The 17,119-nt window shown below is 34.1% G+C and overlaps 1 protein-coding gene across 4 annotated transcripts in view; it reads right to left on the reverse strand.

Annotated features, from left to right (window-relative positions):
• FAM184A (family with sequence similarity 184 member A) overlaps positions 1 to 17,119 on the reverse strand; it is a 137,722-nt gene that overhangs the window by 27,415 nt on the left and 93,188 nt on the right. For all 4 annotated transcript variants that reach the window (XM_049899929.1, XM_049899919.1, XM_049899939.1 and 1 more), the window contains exons 10-11: positions 3,237 to 3,449; positions 980 to 1,133 (exon numbers count right to left, since the gene is read on the reverse strand). In XM_049899929.1, coding sequence (XP_049755886.1) covers positions 980 to 1,133; positions 3,237 to 3,449 — 367 coding nt within the window. The remainder of the gene's footprint in view (positions 1 to 979; positions 1,134 to 3,236; positions 3,450 to 17,119) is intronic.

Below are 17,119 nucleotides of genomic sequence, written 5' to 3' on the forward strand. Positions count from 1 at the left end.
TCCACACCATGGAATACTACTCAGCAACAAAAAGGTACAAACTATTGGTACATCCAATAACCTAGATGAAGCTCTAGAGAATTATGCTGAGTGAAAAAAATCAGTCCCAAAAGGTTATATATTGTATGATTCCATTTATTTAAAATTTTTAAAAATGACAAAATTATAGAAATGGACAACAGATTAGTGGTTGCTAGCAATTAAAGGAGGAGAGGAGGGGGAAGTGGGTATTGCCGTAAGAGGGTAACATGATGGATCTTTGCGGTGATCCAAGTGTTCTGTATCTTGGCTGGATAACTGCTGATACCCTAGTTTTGATATTGTACCATAGATTTGGAGATGTTATCATTGGGGAACTCTGTGTAAAGTGTACATGGGATCTCTGCATTATTTCTTACAACTACATGTAAATCCACAATAATCTCAAAATAAACATTTTAAATTAAAAAATGACAAAAAAGTCCTTCTGCCAACAAAGAGGTGATTAAACCATGTTTCAATGGATTGAAGAACAGCTCCAATGCTTGGTTTGGCTTTACCTCTCCTCACACAGCTGTGGAAACGGTATACTCCCCTTTGGCCACAGCCCTATAAAGGCCATCTCACGTGTGACTATCAGCTACTGGAGTGCAAATACAAAGCAACAGTTCATTTTTAATTCCTTTTGCTTACCACAATCTCTAGCACATAATAGCTATTCCACAAATCTTTGATAAATGTTTGCAGACATTTGATGACAGAAGTATCACTGGATGTTGCTTATACAGCCCAAAGCCAGAGTATAGAAAAAGATGAACAGAACTCACTGTATCGTTTGTGCTCTACCCATTCTACTTCACCATGTAGCTTTAAATAAAACATGCAACATATATCCACTTTGAAGCTTTAAAACTTAAAAATAACACTTGGTGAATCTGTTGAACTTTAAATGGAAGACTATACAAATAAATATGGCAAGATTATAATCCTTCCAAAATACCAAGCATAGCCTTTCCTTCATCTTCTAATTCAAACCGGAGAGTCTGCAGTTCCTGTTCCATTTCTATCCTGAAGCCCTCCATTGACTCTCTGTGTGCATCTTTTAATGACTGAAGCTCTGCAGAATGTTTCTGTTGTAAATGATTTTCAAGAGCCTAGAACAGGAGAAACAAATTCAAATTATTATGCTAGAATATAGGAAGGAAAATGCAAACAAAATAGAAAATAGTTACTAAGATGCATTTTTATAAGAAATACTAGGCATTTTGAGTTCATTTTTAAGAATATTAGATATAAGATAATCACCATTAGAAAATAAATTAGACTCACTTCAGTAGCACAGAATAAACTAATCATAATGAAACCAGTTTGAGTCAACGTATTTTGTTTGAATTGAAATACAGACCCTTTACCTAAGGCAGCTGTCACACAAAGTCATTTTCTAAAGCTGCTAAGGGGAGTAAACTATCTAAAATTAATGACTAATTCCTTCGTGTACAAAGACTTAGTCGTAGCAAAGAGGAGGAGGAGGAGGACATTAACAAGAAAGGATTTATTTTAGATCAGGAAAAGAGAGATGAAAGCTTTTATAACTCCAGCCATATCAAATATTTTGTAGCTATTTTCCATAGTCATTCTTTGCCCCTGCACATGTGAACAGAAACAAAAGCTCTGTGAGTAGGTAATGGGAAAAGTAAACTACAGTTTTATATGTGATCCGCTTAAACACCTAACCAGAGAGAACAGACTACATGTGGCTCAGACTAAGAGAAGCTATGTAGTCACAGGATTAAAAAGAGAGCCCAGAGTACTTAAAGGCTGACTTTGCCAACAAGGTGTTTTTAAAAATATAATCTATAACATGGAGAAAGATATACTGTAATTCTGGCTTTATTTCTTTAAACACTACTCTAGAGGGCTGTTTTTTCAAACCTGTATTTAGCTATTTAAGTTCACTGTTTTAAAAGCGTTTTATTTCTGAAAAATAAAGCTCTGGTTTCCTTGAAAATAGGTAAATAAAGGACTTTAAGTTTAGACTCTGTTGCTGAGGCAGGTTGTCTACAAAGCGACAGTATGGTAAAATTGCAGGTTCTGATTTCTTGTGAAGAACAATTTATTTAAGTTCCACAAAAGATTAAACGTGCAAAACTACTGACATAAGAGCTTATGTGTTACTCTGATTCATAAACAGTATCCAATGGGTACATTATTTAGCACTGTAAGCATGCCTAATTTTTAACCAAAGGAACTTCCTTGACTTTCTGGACAAGATCAACAGAACATAACTTATTGCACAGGCAAGTTAATCGTTTTAAAAAGAACATGCCTTTATTTTAAAAAATAATTTCTTCGTAATATTCCATTTGTTAAAATAGTACCTGCACCTAAGTAAAGGATTAAGGAACACCCTAAATCAGTAAAGACTATACATGGTCAAAACTGTGTTTTTCTATTAGCTCTTTATTGTAATTATAAGATCCTTGGAAGAAATTAAAAAAAAAGTATTAAGACATGAACTACGCTAAAATTTATCACACTAAGTTTATATCAAGCTAACATTTTAACTAGAACTGAGTATGGGGAGATTTGGGCATATGATTAATCCAATTTATTTAAGTATCTTCTGACTGGGTTGTTTATGTCACTATTCTTTATAGCCTTTGGGACTGTATATAAGGGACTATACTATTTTTAAATGTTTCTAATTTAATTTCATTGTGAATTTCATACATAGGATAAACAAGTGTATGAGGAAAAATCTATTCTAAAATAGAAATCTATAAATATATATATATATTCCTTGGATATATAGTTTCTGTAGATCAAGCCTGAAAGAGAAAAATTAAAAATTTGATGAGATATTAAATGATTAGAGTGGTGATAGGTCAGTAGAACCATGTTAAAAAGATTTAACTGAATTTATTTCATGACTGTAACCATCTATAAACCAAAACCAAACCAAGGGCTCCATAACTATCTATATGACAAGCCAAATAGTGTATTAGTTTCTTCACTAATTTGGAGTTATGGTAGGAAACAAAACGTTGGCCTTAGTCTAATCTGTCTGCTGCAGTATTAATTAGTGTACATATTCCATCACTATCAGCCCTACCAGAATCCACATCTGGAAAAACACATTTAAATAAAGCAATATATAATTTACTTTTTTTTTTTTTTTTTTTAGCGAAAAACGAGTTCTTAAGAATTTTCAAGACTGATTATTGGGCTGTTGGAATACATATGAACATTAAACTTACTCTTTGTTCCTTTTCCTTTTCTTCTTCCATAGTTTGGAATGCAAGGACATGCGCCTCTTTTAAGGACTTATGTCTTTGCTGGTGTTGCTCTTCTAATTCTTCAAGCTCTTGTGTAAGCCGTTGTCGTTCTTGTGTAAACTGGGCTTGCAGTTGCTGCAAAGAAGTCTGAGACTGGGAAAGCTGCATCTCCAGATTCTGTTTCAGCAAGGAAATCTACGCCACAGAATGGTACACAATGAAGAATAAATACAAGGCATATTTCACAAACTGCCAATCTAAGGGAAAAAAGCATTTCAAAGATATTAACTAAAGTAAAATAATTGTCTTAAGTAAATTTCCACTTAAAATGTTTTACAGTAGCATAAAAATCTAAACATCAGGTATCAGAACTTTTAATTCTATTTTTTAGTTGGGTTAAGTTTGTAGACTCTCTAAAGAAAACTGCAGCCCACATTTAGAAATACAATGAACACTTATATTGCATGGCAATAAAAATTCATGATATGCAATATAAACAGAAGACAACTAATGGTATTTGTTAGGTTACAGTCATGTCAAGTAGATAGTATGAAAAGTTAAACTGCTTGTTTGTGAGGTACTAAACAGGAGTTGTTAAGACTGTGAGCTCTGAGTTAAGATCCTGGCTTGGTCCCTGCTAGTGCCAACAGCTCTCTGGGCTGTGGTGACAACTAAGTGTGTTATTACACATAGTTCACTTAGAACAGTGGCTGGCACAGAGTAGACATTCAATAAATGTTAGCTAAGATTATCTAAAAGATGTGTCAGCTCATAATTTAGAATCCTTGTATAAAAGATTTTTATTTCTGAATTTTATTTCAAAAGGACCTGCAAACCATTCAGCTTTTTTAAAAATCAGAAACACCCCACAATCCTCTAGTTTTAACTTTATAACAACATCAGATGCTTTATTATGGAAAATTGATTTGTCATTCCTTTTGAATACAGACAGCATCATTCTTAATTTGCCTGCACCGTTTCTGGATGTTTTAACATACTTAAAATGATGTCTTTGTAGAAGTAAAGGTATAAAACATGTGTATATGTATATACAATATATGTTCATATACACATTTGATGAAATCATTTCATTCAATCTATTTCTATTTTCATTTAAAGGATATTGTAACTTGTCACTCTATACTCCAACCATGTTTTAATAGAAGTTTGAAGCTGAGAACTTGGGACAAAAAGTTGTAAAATGTGTTCCATTAAGAAACTTAAGATACTATGTATATCTATATGCAAGTAAAACTTTTTTGAGGCCAAGAAAGCCAATGAAAAGAGGAAACTTTAAAGTGAGTTTCTTCAAGTGGGAAAAGACTTTCTTTTGACTTCTTTGGTTGTTCAGAAGAAGATGACGGGCTGCCTCACATGTCTCACAAAGAAAGATACCTGGTAAAGAAAGAGGAAGGCTAGGGAATCACCAGAGATGCAATATAAAGAAGGAGGAAAGAACTGTTCACTAGAAGATGAGAAAGGTCAGAAGCCAGGAGCTTTCTCCCTTTTAAACAGCAGGAAACAATCACAGAATGCAGGCACAAAGTGAGCTCAGGGTAAATGATTAGCTGTCTGGAATGGTTTGGGACAAAGTTATAAATTACGGTTAGTGGTTAACACATGCCTTCATGGAAACAGTCAAGCCCTGATAAGAAATGACACAACTGATATTTTAATATATTTCCAAAGGAGGGACTCTACCTGCTGAAAGTGATATGAATTCCACTTATTAATTTCTACAGAAAACTAATAAGGTTTCCAAGATTATGTTTTATGTTTAGAGCCCAGATAGAACTGCCATGCTCTGACTCCAGGCAATGCAACTTCCCACACTCTAAATGGTAGCAGTACTCATATTTACAGACTGACATAAACCCTGCAGAAGTAAAAATTGCATGAGAATGTCACAGCAACAGCCAGGGTCATACTTGTATGGAACATGAAGCCCAAGACAAATTACACATCATGTGACTTCTCACCATTTTACAGAAAGAAAATCAGATTGAAATTAATATTAAAGACAGCCCTGAAAGGAAAAAAAAAATCATAAAAGGGTAACAGGCAATAAAAATATGTGCCTGCCAACATTGATATGTAATTGGTAGAGTAATTTTCGTCCTATCCAGCTGGTTCAACCCTGGTACTAGTTCCAGCATGGAAATTACTTTGTCTCTAGTAACAACTTGTTAAAACATATATGGAAAGTTAGGGAAAGGGTGTATTACATGTAGAATAATGACTGATATTGTCCAAGCTATTACTTGGTACGTAAGTGAAACTGAAATTCACGTAGAATTCTTTGGTCACCAAACTGTCTGCCCTGGTTGTTATGGATTGAACTGCATCCTCTAAAAAGATATGTTGAAGTCCTAATCCCTTTACTTCTGAGTGTGATTTTGTTTGGAAATAGAGCTTTCTTTGGTTATCAGTTAAATTAAATGAAGTCATACTGGAGTAGAGTGGGTCCTAATCCTAATCCTTTCTGAGTGATGTTTCACAAAAACGGAGAACAGACATGGAGGGAAGATGGCACACAAAGGGGAAGATACCATGTCAGGATCCATCCCCAAGCCAAGAAATGCCTGTGGCTACCACGAGGCTGAAGGAGGCAGGGAAGGCTCTTCCCCTAGAGAAAGCGCAGCCCTGCTGACGCCCTGAATTCAGACTTTTAGCCTTCAGAACCGTTTAAGACAATAAATTCCTGTTCTTAAAAGCTACTCACTTTGTGGTATTTTGTTATGACAGCTCTAGAAGTTATGATATATCTGTATCCACCCAAAAAAGAAGGGGTATCTTTTTCTGATTTGCATAAAGGCATCATATGGGGTAGCAGTGGCCCCGGATCTTGACTGAGCACGCACTTAGTAAGAAGCTAATCAGTTCACGGTAGTGAACTTATATTCTGCAATACCCACAACATTCAAAAGTTTACCACATCAGAAGGTCTCCCCACGTGTTAAATCGAATATGTGATTCACACTTAAACTACTTAAGGATGATAGTCATGAAGAAATAAAAATACAAGGAATGAAAGGAGTACCAAAGCCATATAATTGTTATACATTTACTTTCGGACCTCTCCAGCTTAAGTAAAAAACACTTAAATATTTTACATCATAATATACGTTACCTTGAAAGAACTCCAAAATAATATTTTGCATCTTAGGATATATGGTTAATCTCTGTATCTTTACTCACGAAATTAATAAGAACTATATGCAAAAGACACCATCATGCAATTGAGTGTTCAAATCTTTTATTTGCACATTTTGTATAAGAATTCTGAATTTTGAAAGCACACCAAAATAATAGCAAGGCTATCTAAAAACTTTGGATTCATGCTCAAGACAGTAAAATGAACTATATGCAGAAAGCCTTTATCATGCAATGTAGCATCAAAACTTATTTGTTCTTTTTATAAATAAATTAGTAGAATTGCATTAAATTATCAGCCTTTATTCAGCATGAAGATTATACAGCACTTTAAAAGACAGAAATAATGAGCAAAGTGATGCAAAATGAACTAATACTTCAGAGCTAAAATTTAAACAGCTGACTTTAATATACTCTATGTAAATACTTATTAATATAAAACTTCATTAATTCAAAACAAAAGAGAACAAAGATGGGCTTTGCATTAAATGGTCTGGACAACTTCGGTCAGTACTTTTATTACAGAACTATGGAGTATCTAGAATAGCATTTATTGAGTAGATAAGGGCGAAACTGTAGTTGCTTCAAATAACATAGTACTTCAAATATGCAGTATATATAGTATTCGTTTCAAAAACACTCATTACAATTAAAAAACGTTTAATGCCTTTTTGTTTGTTTTAAATAAACCAAAGAGAATCCTTATTTCAGAAAAAAGTTTAATTCTCATTTTTAATTAACATATCAATTTAAATATGAACTATATAATATATTGTGCTGATAAATAGGTAAGAGATTATTTTGTAAACAATTTTAAGGCCAACTGTACTGGCTGTAACTGCTACAATCTGATCTCTACCACTGAAAATACTGTTGTCTCATTTAAAAAAAAAATAAAGTTTATAAAACTTTCAAAAAGAAAAAGCTAAAACTAAAAATATATGGATATATTTTTTGAAGAACGAAAAGCTTTACCTATGTCCTATAGAGCAGTTTCACATGGATTCTGTTACTGAAAATATCTCCATAGTGGGGCTATAGAAGAAATTCCTCAAAACAGAACCTTAAACATTAAATCTGAGGTACTGGATGTGATAGGATGTCAACATGGACCATGTCATAGTAATCACGCACATCTGACCTACATCCTTTGGCTTTTGATCCCATCAACATTGGCATATTTTTCCTCCAAAAATATCACTCTCCTTATAGAAATAAAAGAATACTGAAAGTATACAAACAAAGCATGCCTTGAGATGATAAATGTCATCTCTGGTTCTCAAATCTGGCTGTGTATCAGAATCATCTCCCGAGGTTGGAACTGGGCTCAGGTAGCATAATATATCTTTATTCCTAATTACCAAAGCTGTACGTGTTCATTGTGGACAACTTAAACGTACACAGGAGTATATAAAATAAAAAGGAAAAGTCTCCTTCATTCCCTTTCCTTGCCAAATCCCAATCCCTAAAAGAACCTGTGTCAATGCCTTATATTCTCTCTTGATATAATTGCCTGTCGTTTCCTTTAGTTTTTTTTTTTTTTTTTTAAAACTACAACATGTACAAATGGCTGGACAATTTTTGCCAAATATAGAGAGTACATCTGTCATGATTTGATGAAATACAGGCTACGTCTTATACACAAAAGTTGCTTGGGAGCTGCAAGACATGCCTCAAAGAGACCAATACTTACCGTCCAGAGTAGCTGAAACAGGGACCCACGAGCCTCCTGATCCTGACATTCCATATGTATCACAGAGAGGAATAAACATCATTTCAAAGGTAAAACTGTAAGGGTAGGTGCTCTGACCTGTAGGTGCTGATGTGTGATGGACTGGTTTCTCACATACCCAATCTATGTAGCTTCCTCTAAGACAAATATACCCAAGTATTTATTTAATGACATTTAATGAATCTCCCATTGAGGAAGCCAATTAGTTCATGTTTTATAGTTTTTTTTTCCTTCAAAAATGGTCTTTATAGAGTACATATATTCACAATATTTAGATATTCCCATTCTTTTTAACGGCTACTTAGAATTCCCATGGCAGGGACTGTTCCTTGCCTCCCCAACAGACATTCTTCCCCTTTCCCTTTTCCCAAACCAGTCACTGTCAAATGGATTCTGACTTGTAGCAAACCTACAGGACAGAGTAGAACTGCCCCAAAGAGTTTCCAAGGCTTTAATCTTTACAAAAGCAGACTGCCACATCTTTGTCCTGGTGAGTTCGAACTGCTGACCTTTCGGTTAGCAGCCAAGCGCTTAACCAATGCACCACCAGGGCTCTTTCCCTTTCTCCCAGTTAGCCAAATTCTGAGTTTGTTCAGGGACTGCATGGAAAGTCCTTATGCTTAATGTAGGCAGCCCCCTCTTCTAGCACCATGCAATTAATTACAATTGGGATAAGAAAGTCATAGTAATCTAATTCTAAGGGCATGTGACTCCATTTTAGTTAACAACGCCTAAAAAAGAAAAAAAAAAATTGTGGGAAACCTTTGGGAAAGATTCTATTTCCTGATAAAAGCAAAAAAAAAAAAATGCTTAAAGAGAGCGTCCTACATTGAGCACACCACCACTCACTGTTCAAGAGGACAATAGCTGGAGGTGGGGCAGCCATCTTGCAGCTATAACATGACAAACCTAAGGTCAAAAGCTAACACAGAGAATGGCAAAACAGAAAGGGCCTGAGTACTTACTAACAAATAACACTGTTAAACTGTTGCACTGAATCTGGAACTACCTATTTCTAGAATTCTTGACATGTAATATAATTAAATATCTTGACTGCTTAAGCCACTATTAACTGGCTCTTATGGGTTTTTGGTTTTGATGCTGCTTATAGCCAAATGCATCCTAACAGACATAACTCCTTATTACAAATATTACAAAAAACTTGTTTGAACACGCACCTGTGTGAATATATCAAAAAGCTGGTTACATCTGAAATCTGTAAAATCATAGATGGTTTTAATGCACAGTCACAGTTGAGAACCACTGCCCTATACCAGGACAAATTGTTGGAATTCATAACCCTAAAGAAGCTATAATATTTATTCCAAAATATATAGTTATCTTAAAGGCTATGTCTAGAGAAGTCTTTGAAGCCCTGGCCTTTTATTTGTCCTCAGTTCGTTTCATGAGATCAGAGGAAACCAAATACACTGGTATTTTCTTCAAGTAATATTATCTACTGCCTTCCCTGTTGTGGCTTTTATCTATTTATCAAGATATTGGTGAAGAATTTATCAACGTGCTTCTGTGACTATATATTTAAAGGCAGACAGCAAACAAGTGAGTTTTCTGAAGAAGACAGTATGCAAACCATGGCTTTTCAAACACAGTTTGCTTTTTGGGCTAAGAGTTTGTGTCTGAGAGGGTACACTTTTGTAAATGCAAGAAAACTAGTTAGAAAAAAAATAAGATGTGTAAATATAATTTTGTAATTGGATAAATGGTAATTATGGAACTGTGCTGAACCAGAATACTTAACAATTCTGACGACAAGAAAGGTCAACGTGAATTATTAGGAAGCCTAAATTGTATAATATTCAGTTCAAGGCATTCGAGCATATAAAGCAACATTAAAAATTGCTAACCAAGGCTTAATAGAGGATATGGGAGAATTAGCCTTAATAAAACATTAAGGAAAATTTATTAATATATCAACAACTTATGTACATGCTCATGTAAAATCTTTGAAGGTACTCAAATATTTTAATTATTTTTCTATTGACTTTTTCTATTTTGCTATTTTTGAAGAGTCTAGCTAAGCTTGTAAAATTATGACCATTCTGAAATAATTCTGAAGTTTTCATAGTTTTCTGGTATTTACTAAGACTCATAAACTGAGTTTATCAACTAAGAACCACAATAGTGTCTACTTAATGTCTTTAAGATATGTGTGAAATATGTTTCTAAGTATATTCTAATTCTTAAATTAAAAAATTAGAAAGCTATACAAAGTACAGATACATACACAGGACTTTTTTTTTTTTTTTAAAGAACAAGAGGCTATATAAAGGAAAACTTCCCAAGCACTGAACTCTTACATGGAAGGCAGGGGCTAAGGCTATGTGAAGGCAGTGGGTGGAGCCCTCAGCCTGCTGCACAGGACACTCTAACAAGGTCATATTTTGTTTTGGCATTACAAAAGAAAAATAACTGTTGATTTCATTATATCTTACCAACTTATTTTCTTTGTAGTTAACCTCAATAAGGTTATTTTTATTTTAATGAATACCTTTTCATTTAGAACTATTGTGGAAAAAGTGGCTATGCTGTCACAAGCATTTTGAAGTACAATTCAAAATACTTAATTGTACTTGAAGATACTTAATTTTGACAATACCTGTTGCCATCGATTCCGATTCATAGCAACCCTATAGGACAGAGTAGAACTGCCCCACTGAGTTTCCAAGGAGCACCTGGTGGATCTGAACTACCAACCTTTTGATTAGCAGCCATAGCTCTTAACCACTGTACACCCAGGGTTTCCAATTTTGACAACAGTCATATGTTATCTGGGTTCCTATTTCTATCCCAATAGCACACGTAGCCAAATGTCTGGATTGATATGGCTGTCATGCTGAAATTCTTACCATATCCTAACCTGAAACTGTTAAGGATTTCTAAATGTAGCCTTCTTTCACCAATGTTGAGATGAATATTTTTGTTGCTTATGTTTAAACGTATTAAAGAAAATACTAGGTATATTTCTAGTTATTTTTTATGTTGAAAGGAAAGCTAAATATGAAAGGTAGGTATATTTTTTCTTTTCTTGTAGAGTAGAAAGAAATTAGGGAGGTATGAGGAAACAGTTTCACTCTAGAAGTAACAAAATCTCACAGGACCTCTCCAGACTCAAAGCTTTGAATCCTCTAGGACAGGGGTCGGCAAACTACAATCTGTTTTTGTAAATTAAGTTTTATTGGAACATAGCCTCGCACATCCGTTTACATATTGTCTGGCTACTTTCACAGAGCTGAGTAGTTGCAACAGAGGTTGTATGGCTCACAAAGCCAAGGGTATTTACTCTCTGACGCTTTACAAAAAAAGTTTGCCAACCTCTGCCCTACGATATCAAGAAACATATTCAAAGATGTTCTATTCTCTGTCCTTTTAAAGAATCAGTTGGGTACGGATTTCATGTGGAAAAAAAACTCATTTTTTCTCTTCATATACAAAGAAAAAAATTTTTAATGAGTGCCAAAATGAAATATTTTGAAATTTAAGTTCTGCATACTTCCGTGTACATACATAAAAACAGCTTTACCAATTCTTATGAAAGGGATTTATTCCATATGTCTTTATTTTTTAATAGTTATAACATTAAAATGTAAAATATGTTCTGAATCTCATGAACCTTCATTAACTACCTAATCCTTTTTTAAAAAGTCTATTGTTACTATTTTTTCAAGAAAATAAACTAGTTTGACAAAGGAAGAAATACATTTTTACATTCAACTTTTATTATAGTTAACTTGTTAATAGTTTTTCAAAAATATTAACTATCTTTCACAGTAAACATTACAATACTGAAATTTATGTTTGAGATATAAAATCTTGCTTGGCTTTATAAAAAGTATATGCTTACTAGTACAATGTGGTAGATGTATGCACATACACAGATGAATGGCTGAAGGTTAGAAGCTTTAATTAACCACATACAAAACATTTCTTATTGACTGCCAAAGTGGTATTTTTTTGTTAATATCACAAATTAAAGCTTTAAAGCAGTGATGTTGTTTATGCAAAATCAAAAGTGCAACATGCCCTTGCGTACAAACTGTAAGTGCAGCTCACTTACATTGTTGATAGATTTATGCAAAGCTTCACCCAGAGAGTGCCGCTATGAAGAAAAGATCACAGGAATAAAGGGAAACATTCAGAAATCAACTAAGTGAAAGAAAGAGGGATAAAAAGGGAGAGTAAAACACAGAACGTTAATTATAATATGCTTAAGAAAAAATAAGTTGAAAACAGTTCTGAGAAAGAAATTAGACAAACAGAAATTTAAGACACATAGTGTAAGTTCTACGTAGTCCCTTAAAACCGTTCGTGGTCTGTTAGACTTACCTATGAAAAACACCAAGGACTAGTACAGACAACTCAGAGTTCAGTTTAAAAAATGATTACTGAAGGACCTAGAGGGATATTATTGTTCTAGATTCCTCCCAGAAATCTATAATATCATGCTCCAAAGCACTGTGCCAAGTAGGACTGAGGTAGGTTCGTGGAGGATTTCTCTTCAGAAAGAGATACAAGCAGATGAGAACAGCAACAATAACTTGATTGACTATAAGTGATGGGCCAGAAACAAATATGAGCTAGTCACTGAAATATGTGAAAGTTTAATAATATTCTGGTTTTGTACTCAGAAGGAAGAAAGAAGGGATACCTTCATATCCTTTTAATCTTATTTTCTAGGATATATTTGATAAACTTATGGTCTGAGTTCAGTTTTCAGAAGCTCATTGAAATTTCTAGCAATAAACCACTGGAAAAAAACATACATACACGCCCCAAATAAAAAAGGATAACATGCGATTTCATTTTCAATAGCCTCACTCTTTCATCTTCTAAAAATACATAATCCTTTTTTTAGTTTATATTACTAATTCAAAGAGAAAATAGTTTTAATTTGGACACTGATCAAATTCTTAGACAGAACATAATTACCTTTTTTTGTTGTTGCATCAGTGTGATTATTCCCTTGAAATTATAAACTAAAGCTAGTTTTCATTTGGGAAATAATTCTTTACTAGTAACACAAACTAACATATTCTAGGATATAATGTTTAATAGGGTGAAAAAATAAGTTGAGAAAAAATAACTTCCTTCCTACTTGGTTATTCCATAAAATCTTGATCTAAATTTCTCATACTTTTATATGAATTACATTAATTTTATTTTTACTTTTTCTTTATTCTTTTTAATATTCATATTCTTTTATACTGAGACAAGTAACTTCTTCAGACTTCACAAAACTTAAGAAAATCTGAGAGACTTCTTTTAGTTATAGTTTTTTACCTCTTTTGTGTCTCAGAACTGATGTCCTAGAAGTTAATCTAAAATGTATGGTATTTACTTAAGAAGTAAATCTTATTTTTGACTCTTCATGTTATTTAAGATTCCTGAACTAGTCAACAAATTAGACTTGAATGTTTAGAATCTAAACTCATATAGCTGCTAACTCTGTCAACATTCAGTTGCAGGCCATGGAAATATCTAAACCAAATGGCATGGCTATGACCTGGCTACGGCAATCAGTAAAGGAACAACTAGTGCTGCTGGGTGGCAATATCATTATTGGTTTATACATAAATGATGAAATAAGGTTTATCTTTTCATTCAAAAATGTTTATTGGAGTAATATGATATGCCAAGAAAATTATAATTGCTGAGAATGGAATAAGATAGTAAAACAAAATAAATAAAAAGTTAGTAAGATTAAATATCGTGATAACAAAAAGGTTGCTGTGATAGAATGTGCTGGGGATGATACTGGGATAATGGTAAAGAAAGGTCTTTTGGAAGAAATGACATTTAAACCGGAACATCAATGAAGAAGCCACGCACAAAATGATCTTGGGGAAGAGTGTTCCAGGCAAATGGATCAGCTAGCATAAAGGCCCTGAAGTGGAAGGAAGTGAGCAGGGATGGTGGGAGAAGGGGGCTGTATATGAGAGAGAAGAGGCTGAAATGGGATGAAAACATCAGCAGGGGCCAGACCACTTAGGGTCTTGTAGGACAATGAAGGAGTCAAAATAAGAGCCTCAATTCAATGGAGTACCCTGGGAGAATTTTAAGCAGGGGAATGACTAGATGTGATTTACACCATAAAAGATCATTTTGAATATTGTGGGAAAAGTGAAATTGGGGAGGCTAAATAGGAGGCTAATATAGTGGTGGTTTGGAATAGTGTTTATTAGAGGAGATGGCAGTAGATGAAGCCAGGGTATGTTTTAGAGGTGGAATCAACAAGACTGAGTGACAGATAATAAAAGAAGTAAAGGAAGGAGAGAAATCAAGAATGACTCTCCAGTTTTTGTCTTAAGCAACACACAATGCCAAGAAGTGAAGATGTGGGGATGAGGGATAACAAATGGGAATCAAGATTTCTGAGCCAGACATACTAAGTTTGAAATGTGCATTAGCCATCCAAAGGAATGTGAGTTCAGAATAAGAGGTCAGGGGTAGAGATATAACTTTGAAAGTTATTGGCATATTTAAACCACAAGAGTGAGTGACATTCCTAAGTGAGTGTTTGAAGGAAGACTGGATGAACTACAAATTTATGTATAAATATTACTTGGCAAGCATTTTATAAGGGCAAGATCCATGTTAACAACAAAAAAATGATGCACATTCAATTTGTTTTAAAGTATCTCAAGCTTCTCGTTAATTTTCAAGATAAGTGAAAAGGATCTCAAACTGATTGAGAGTACTCAGAGACTTCACAGAAAACTTGCTGAATGTGTTTCAGAATTTCTATTCTTGAAGGATGAATATAAGGCTTTCAGAAAAGTGAGGAAAGAAGAAAACTGAAAATAAAAGAGTTACTGTACTTAAAAAAATTTCAGAGTTTTATACATATAAAAAAAACTATGCTCTCAGGAGTTTTCTCATTGTTGTAAATTTTACTTTATTCATTTAGACAACAGAACAAGGTTTTACATGTTTGCAATTTGTAAACATATTGCTGTATAAATTCACAAAACTGTAAGCTCTTAGAGGATCCCAGAGTTCAGAATAGATTTCCAATGTCTGTTCCATGTATTTTCCTGCTCTCCTCATTTCTAGGGGGAGGATTCAGAACCTCCAGGATCACCTTCATTGATCTACCATCTCTGCACAGGGTTTCTGCCAAACTCTTTGCCAGAGTTAGCTTGGGAAGAGATGATTTTTCTTGGTCTCTTCCCACTCCTCAGAATCCACTTGAATCTATTCTTCCATTAAAAGGTAGTGTTACTCACTTAGAAAAGTAAGGACTTAAGAAAAAGTATGCAAAATCTGATGGAAGTATCATGGTTTTTTCCCCCCTCATAGGGGACTGGGTCAGAATTGACTCGATGGCAACAGTTTTTTTTTTTTTTTTGGATAGGTAGAAATACAATTTCTAAAGAAACAGAATTCCTTCCTAACATAAAAGAAAGTTTGTATATTTAAAGCTAAGAGATGGAGCCAGCAGAATGAGTACTAAGCTTTAATGCCAAGTTTGCCCAATACTTTTGTGGTTTAGATAGTATAGACCAGTGTTGTCCAATAGAATTGAGAGCACGAATATGAGCTCTGTGTGCAATCTTACACTTAATAGCCATATTAAAAAATTAAAAAGAAAAAGGTAATATTATTTTTAGTAATATATTTAACCGAATATATCCAAAGTATTATCATTTCAGTATGTAATTAATAGTAAAAAAAAAAAAAAAAACTAGTGTGAGATTTTATATTCTTTTTTCAAAACCTATGTTTATGAAACTCAATGTATATTTTACACTTACATTTCAATCTGGACAAGTCTGAATGACCTGTCTCTTGATTTTCTTAGTCCAATGCCCTGAGTGAAGCTGAATAAATAAATCATCAATATTGGGCCTCAAATAAAATATGCCCTGAAAAATGTAAAATAAAGGAATATATAATGGGAATTTAGGATTAAAAATAGAAAACAGACAACAGAGGACTCTATATAATTACTTTCCTGTAGACAGAGCTGAAGAATAAGAATGTAGTTCTTTTTCTTTAAAGGAATTTACATGTACACATTGATTAGCCCAGAGAGAATAATTAACCTTGGACTAAAGTATAATTAACGGACAGAAAACTAGAACATGATAAAATATTATAAAAAAAACTAAAAGATAGGAAATTGATTCTGAATCAATTCAGAGTACAGAAAGAAAACACTCATTTTTTAAAAATTTCATGAAGTTAAAAAGTCTGATTCAAGGAAAGTGAAAATCTTGTTTTTCTATGCCCATTTTTAGATAAATAGGCCATAAGAGTTGGTTTAAATCAAATGTAACTTTGAGAGTTTAAACTCACATGAAAGAAATTATTTTATTTTATTACCTCACATAGAATGAAACACAGGTAACCTAAGGCACAAAAATACTCATATTCAGCTCACTCAGAAATAGTTAAACACAGATAGAAACAGTTAAATACAGGTCCTCTGTTACTTTTCATAGTATGTGTTCTGCCTAAACCCTAGCTGTTCCAATTCTCTTCACCACTCTGACTCCTTTAATATCACCAAGCCCAAGTCAGGCCTGTTCTCCCTAAGTGCTGAGGGGTGCTGACAGTGCTAGAGCCAAAAGGCACTGATCAGGAACAAGAGCAGTGAGTAGAGCAAATGGCTGTAGGGGTTAGAGATGGGGGTGGAGATTGTGAGGAACTATAGCAGGGTCAGGCTAGTAGAAAGTGGTAGAGTAGACTTCAGAGCACAGGCTCCAAGAACCCATCCAAAAGAGTCAAGAGAACAAGATCCAAAGGGCCAGGAAGAAGGAGGTTCTTTGTCCAGAAGGAAGTTCCATTTAAAAAGACCACTAGTTCTTCCATTTGTCTGTCAGTTTGTTGTACTACGGAGGCTTGAGTGTTGCTATGATGCTGGGAGGTATGCTACCAGTATTTCAAATACCAGCAGCATGGTAGACAGGTTTCTGCGGAGCTGCCAAACTAGGATAGGCTAGAAAGGAAGGCCTGAAGA

This window comes from Elephas maximus, chromosome 1, assembly GCF_024166365.1.
Source record: "Elephas maximus indicus isolate mEleMax1 chromosome 1, mEleMax1 primary haplotype, whole genome shotgun sequence".
Lineage (NCBI taxonomy): Eukaryota > Metazoa > Chordata > Mammalia > Proboscidea > Elephantidae > Elephas > Elephas maximus.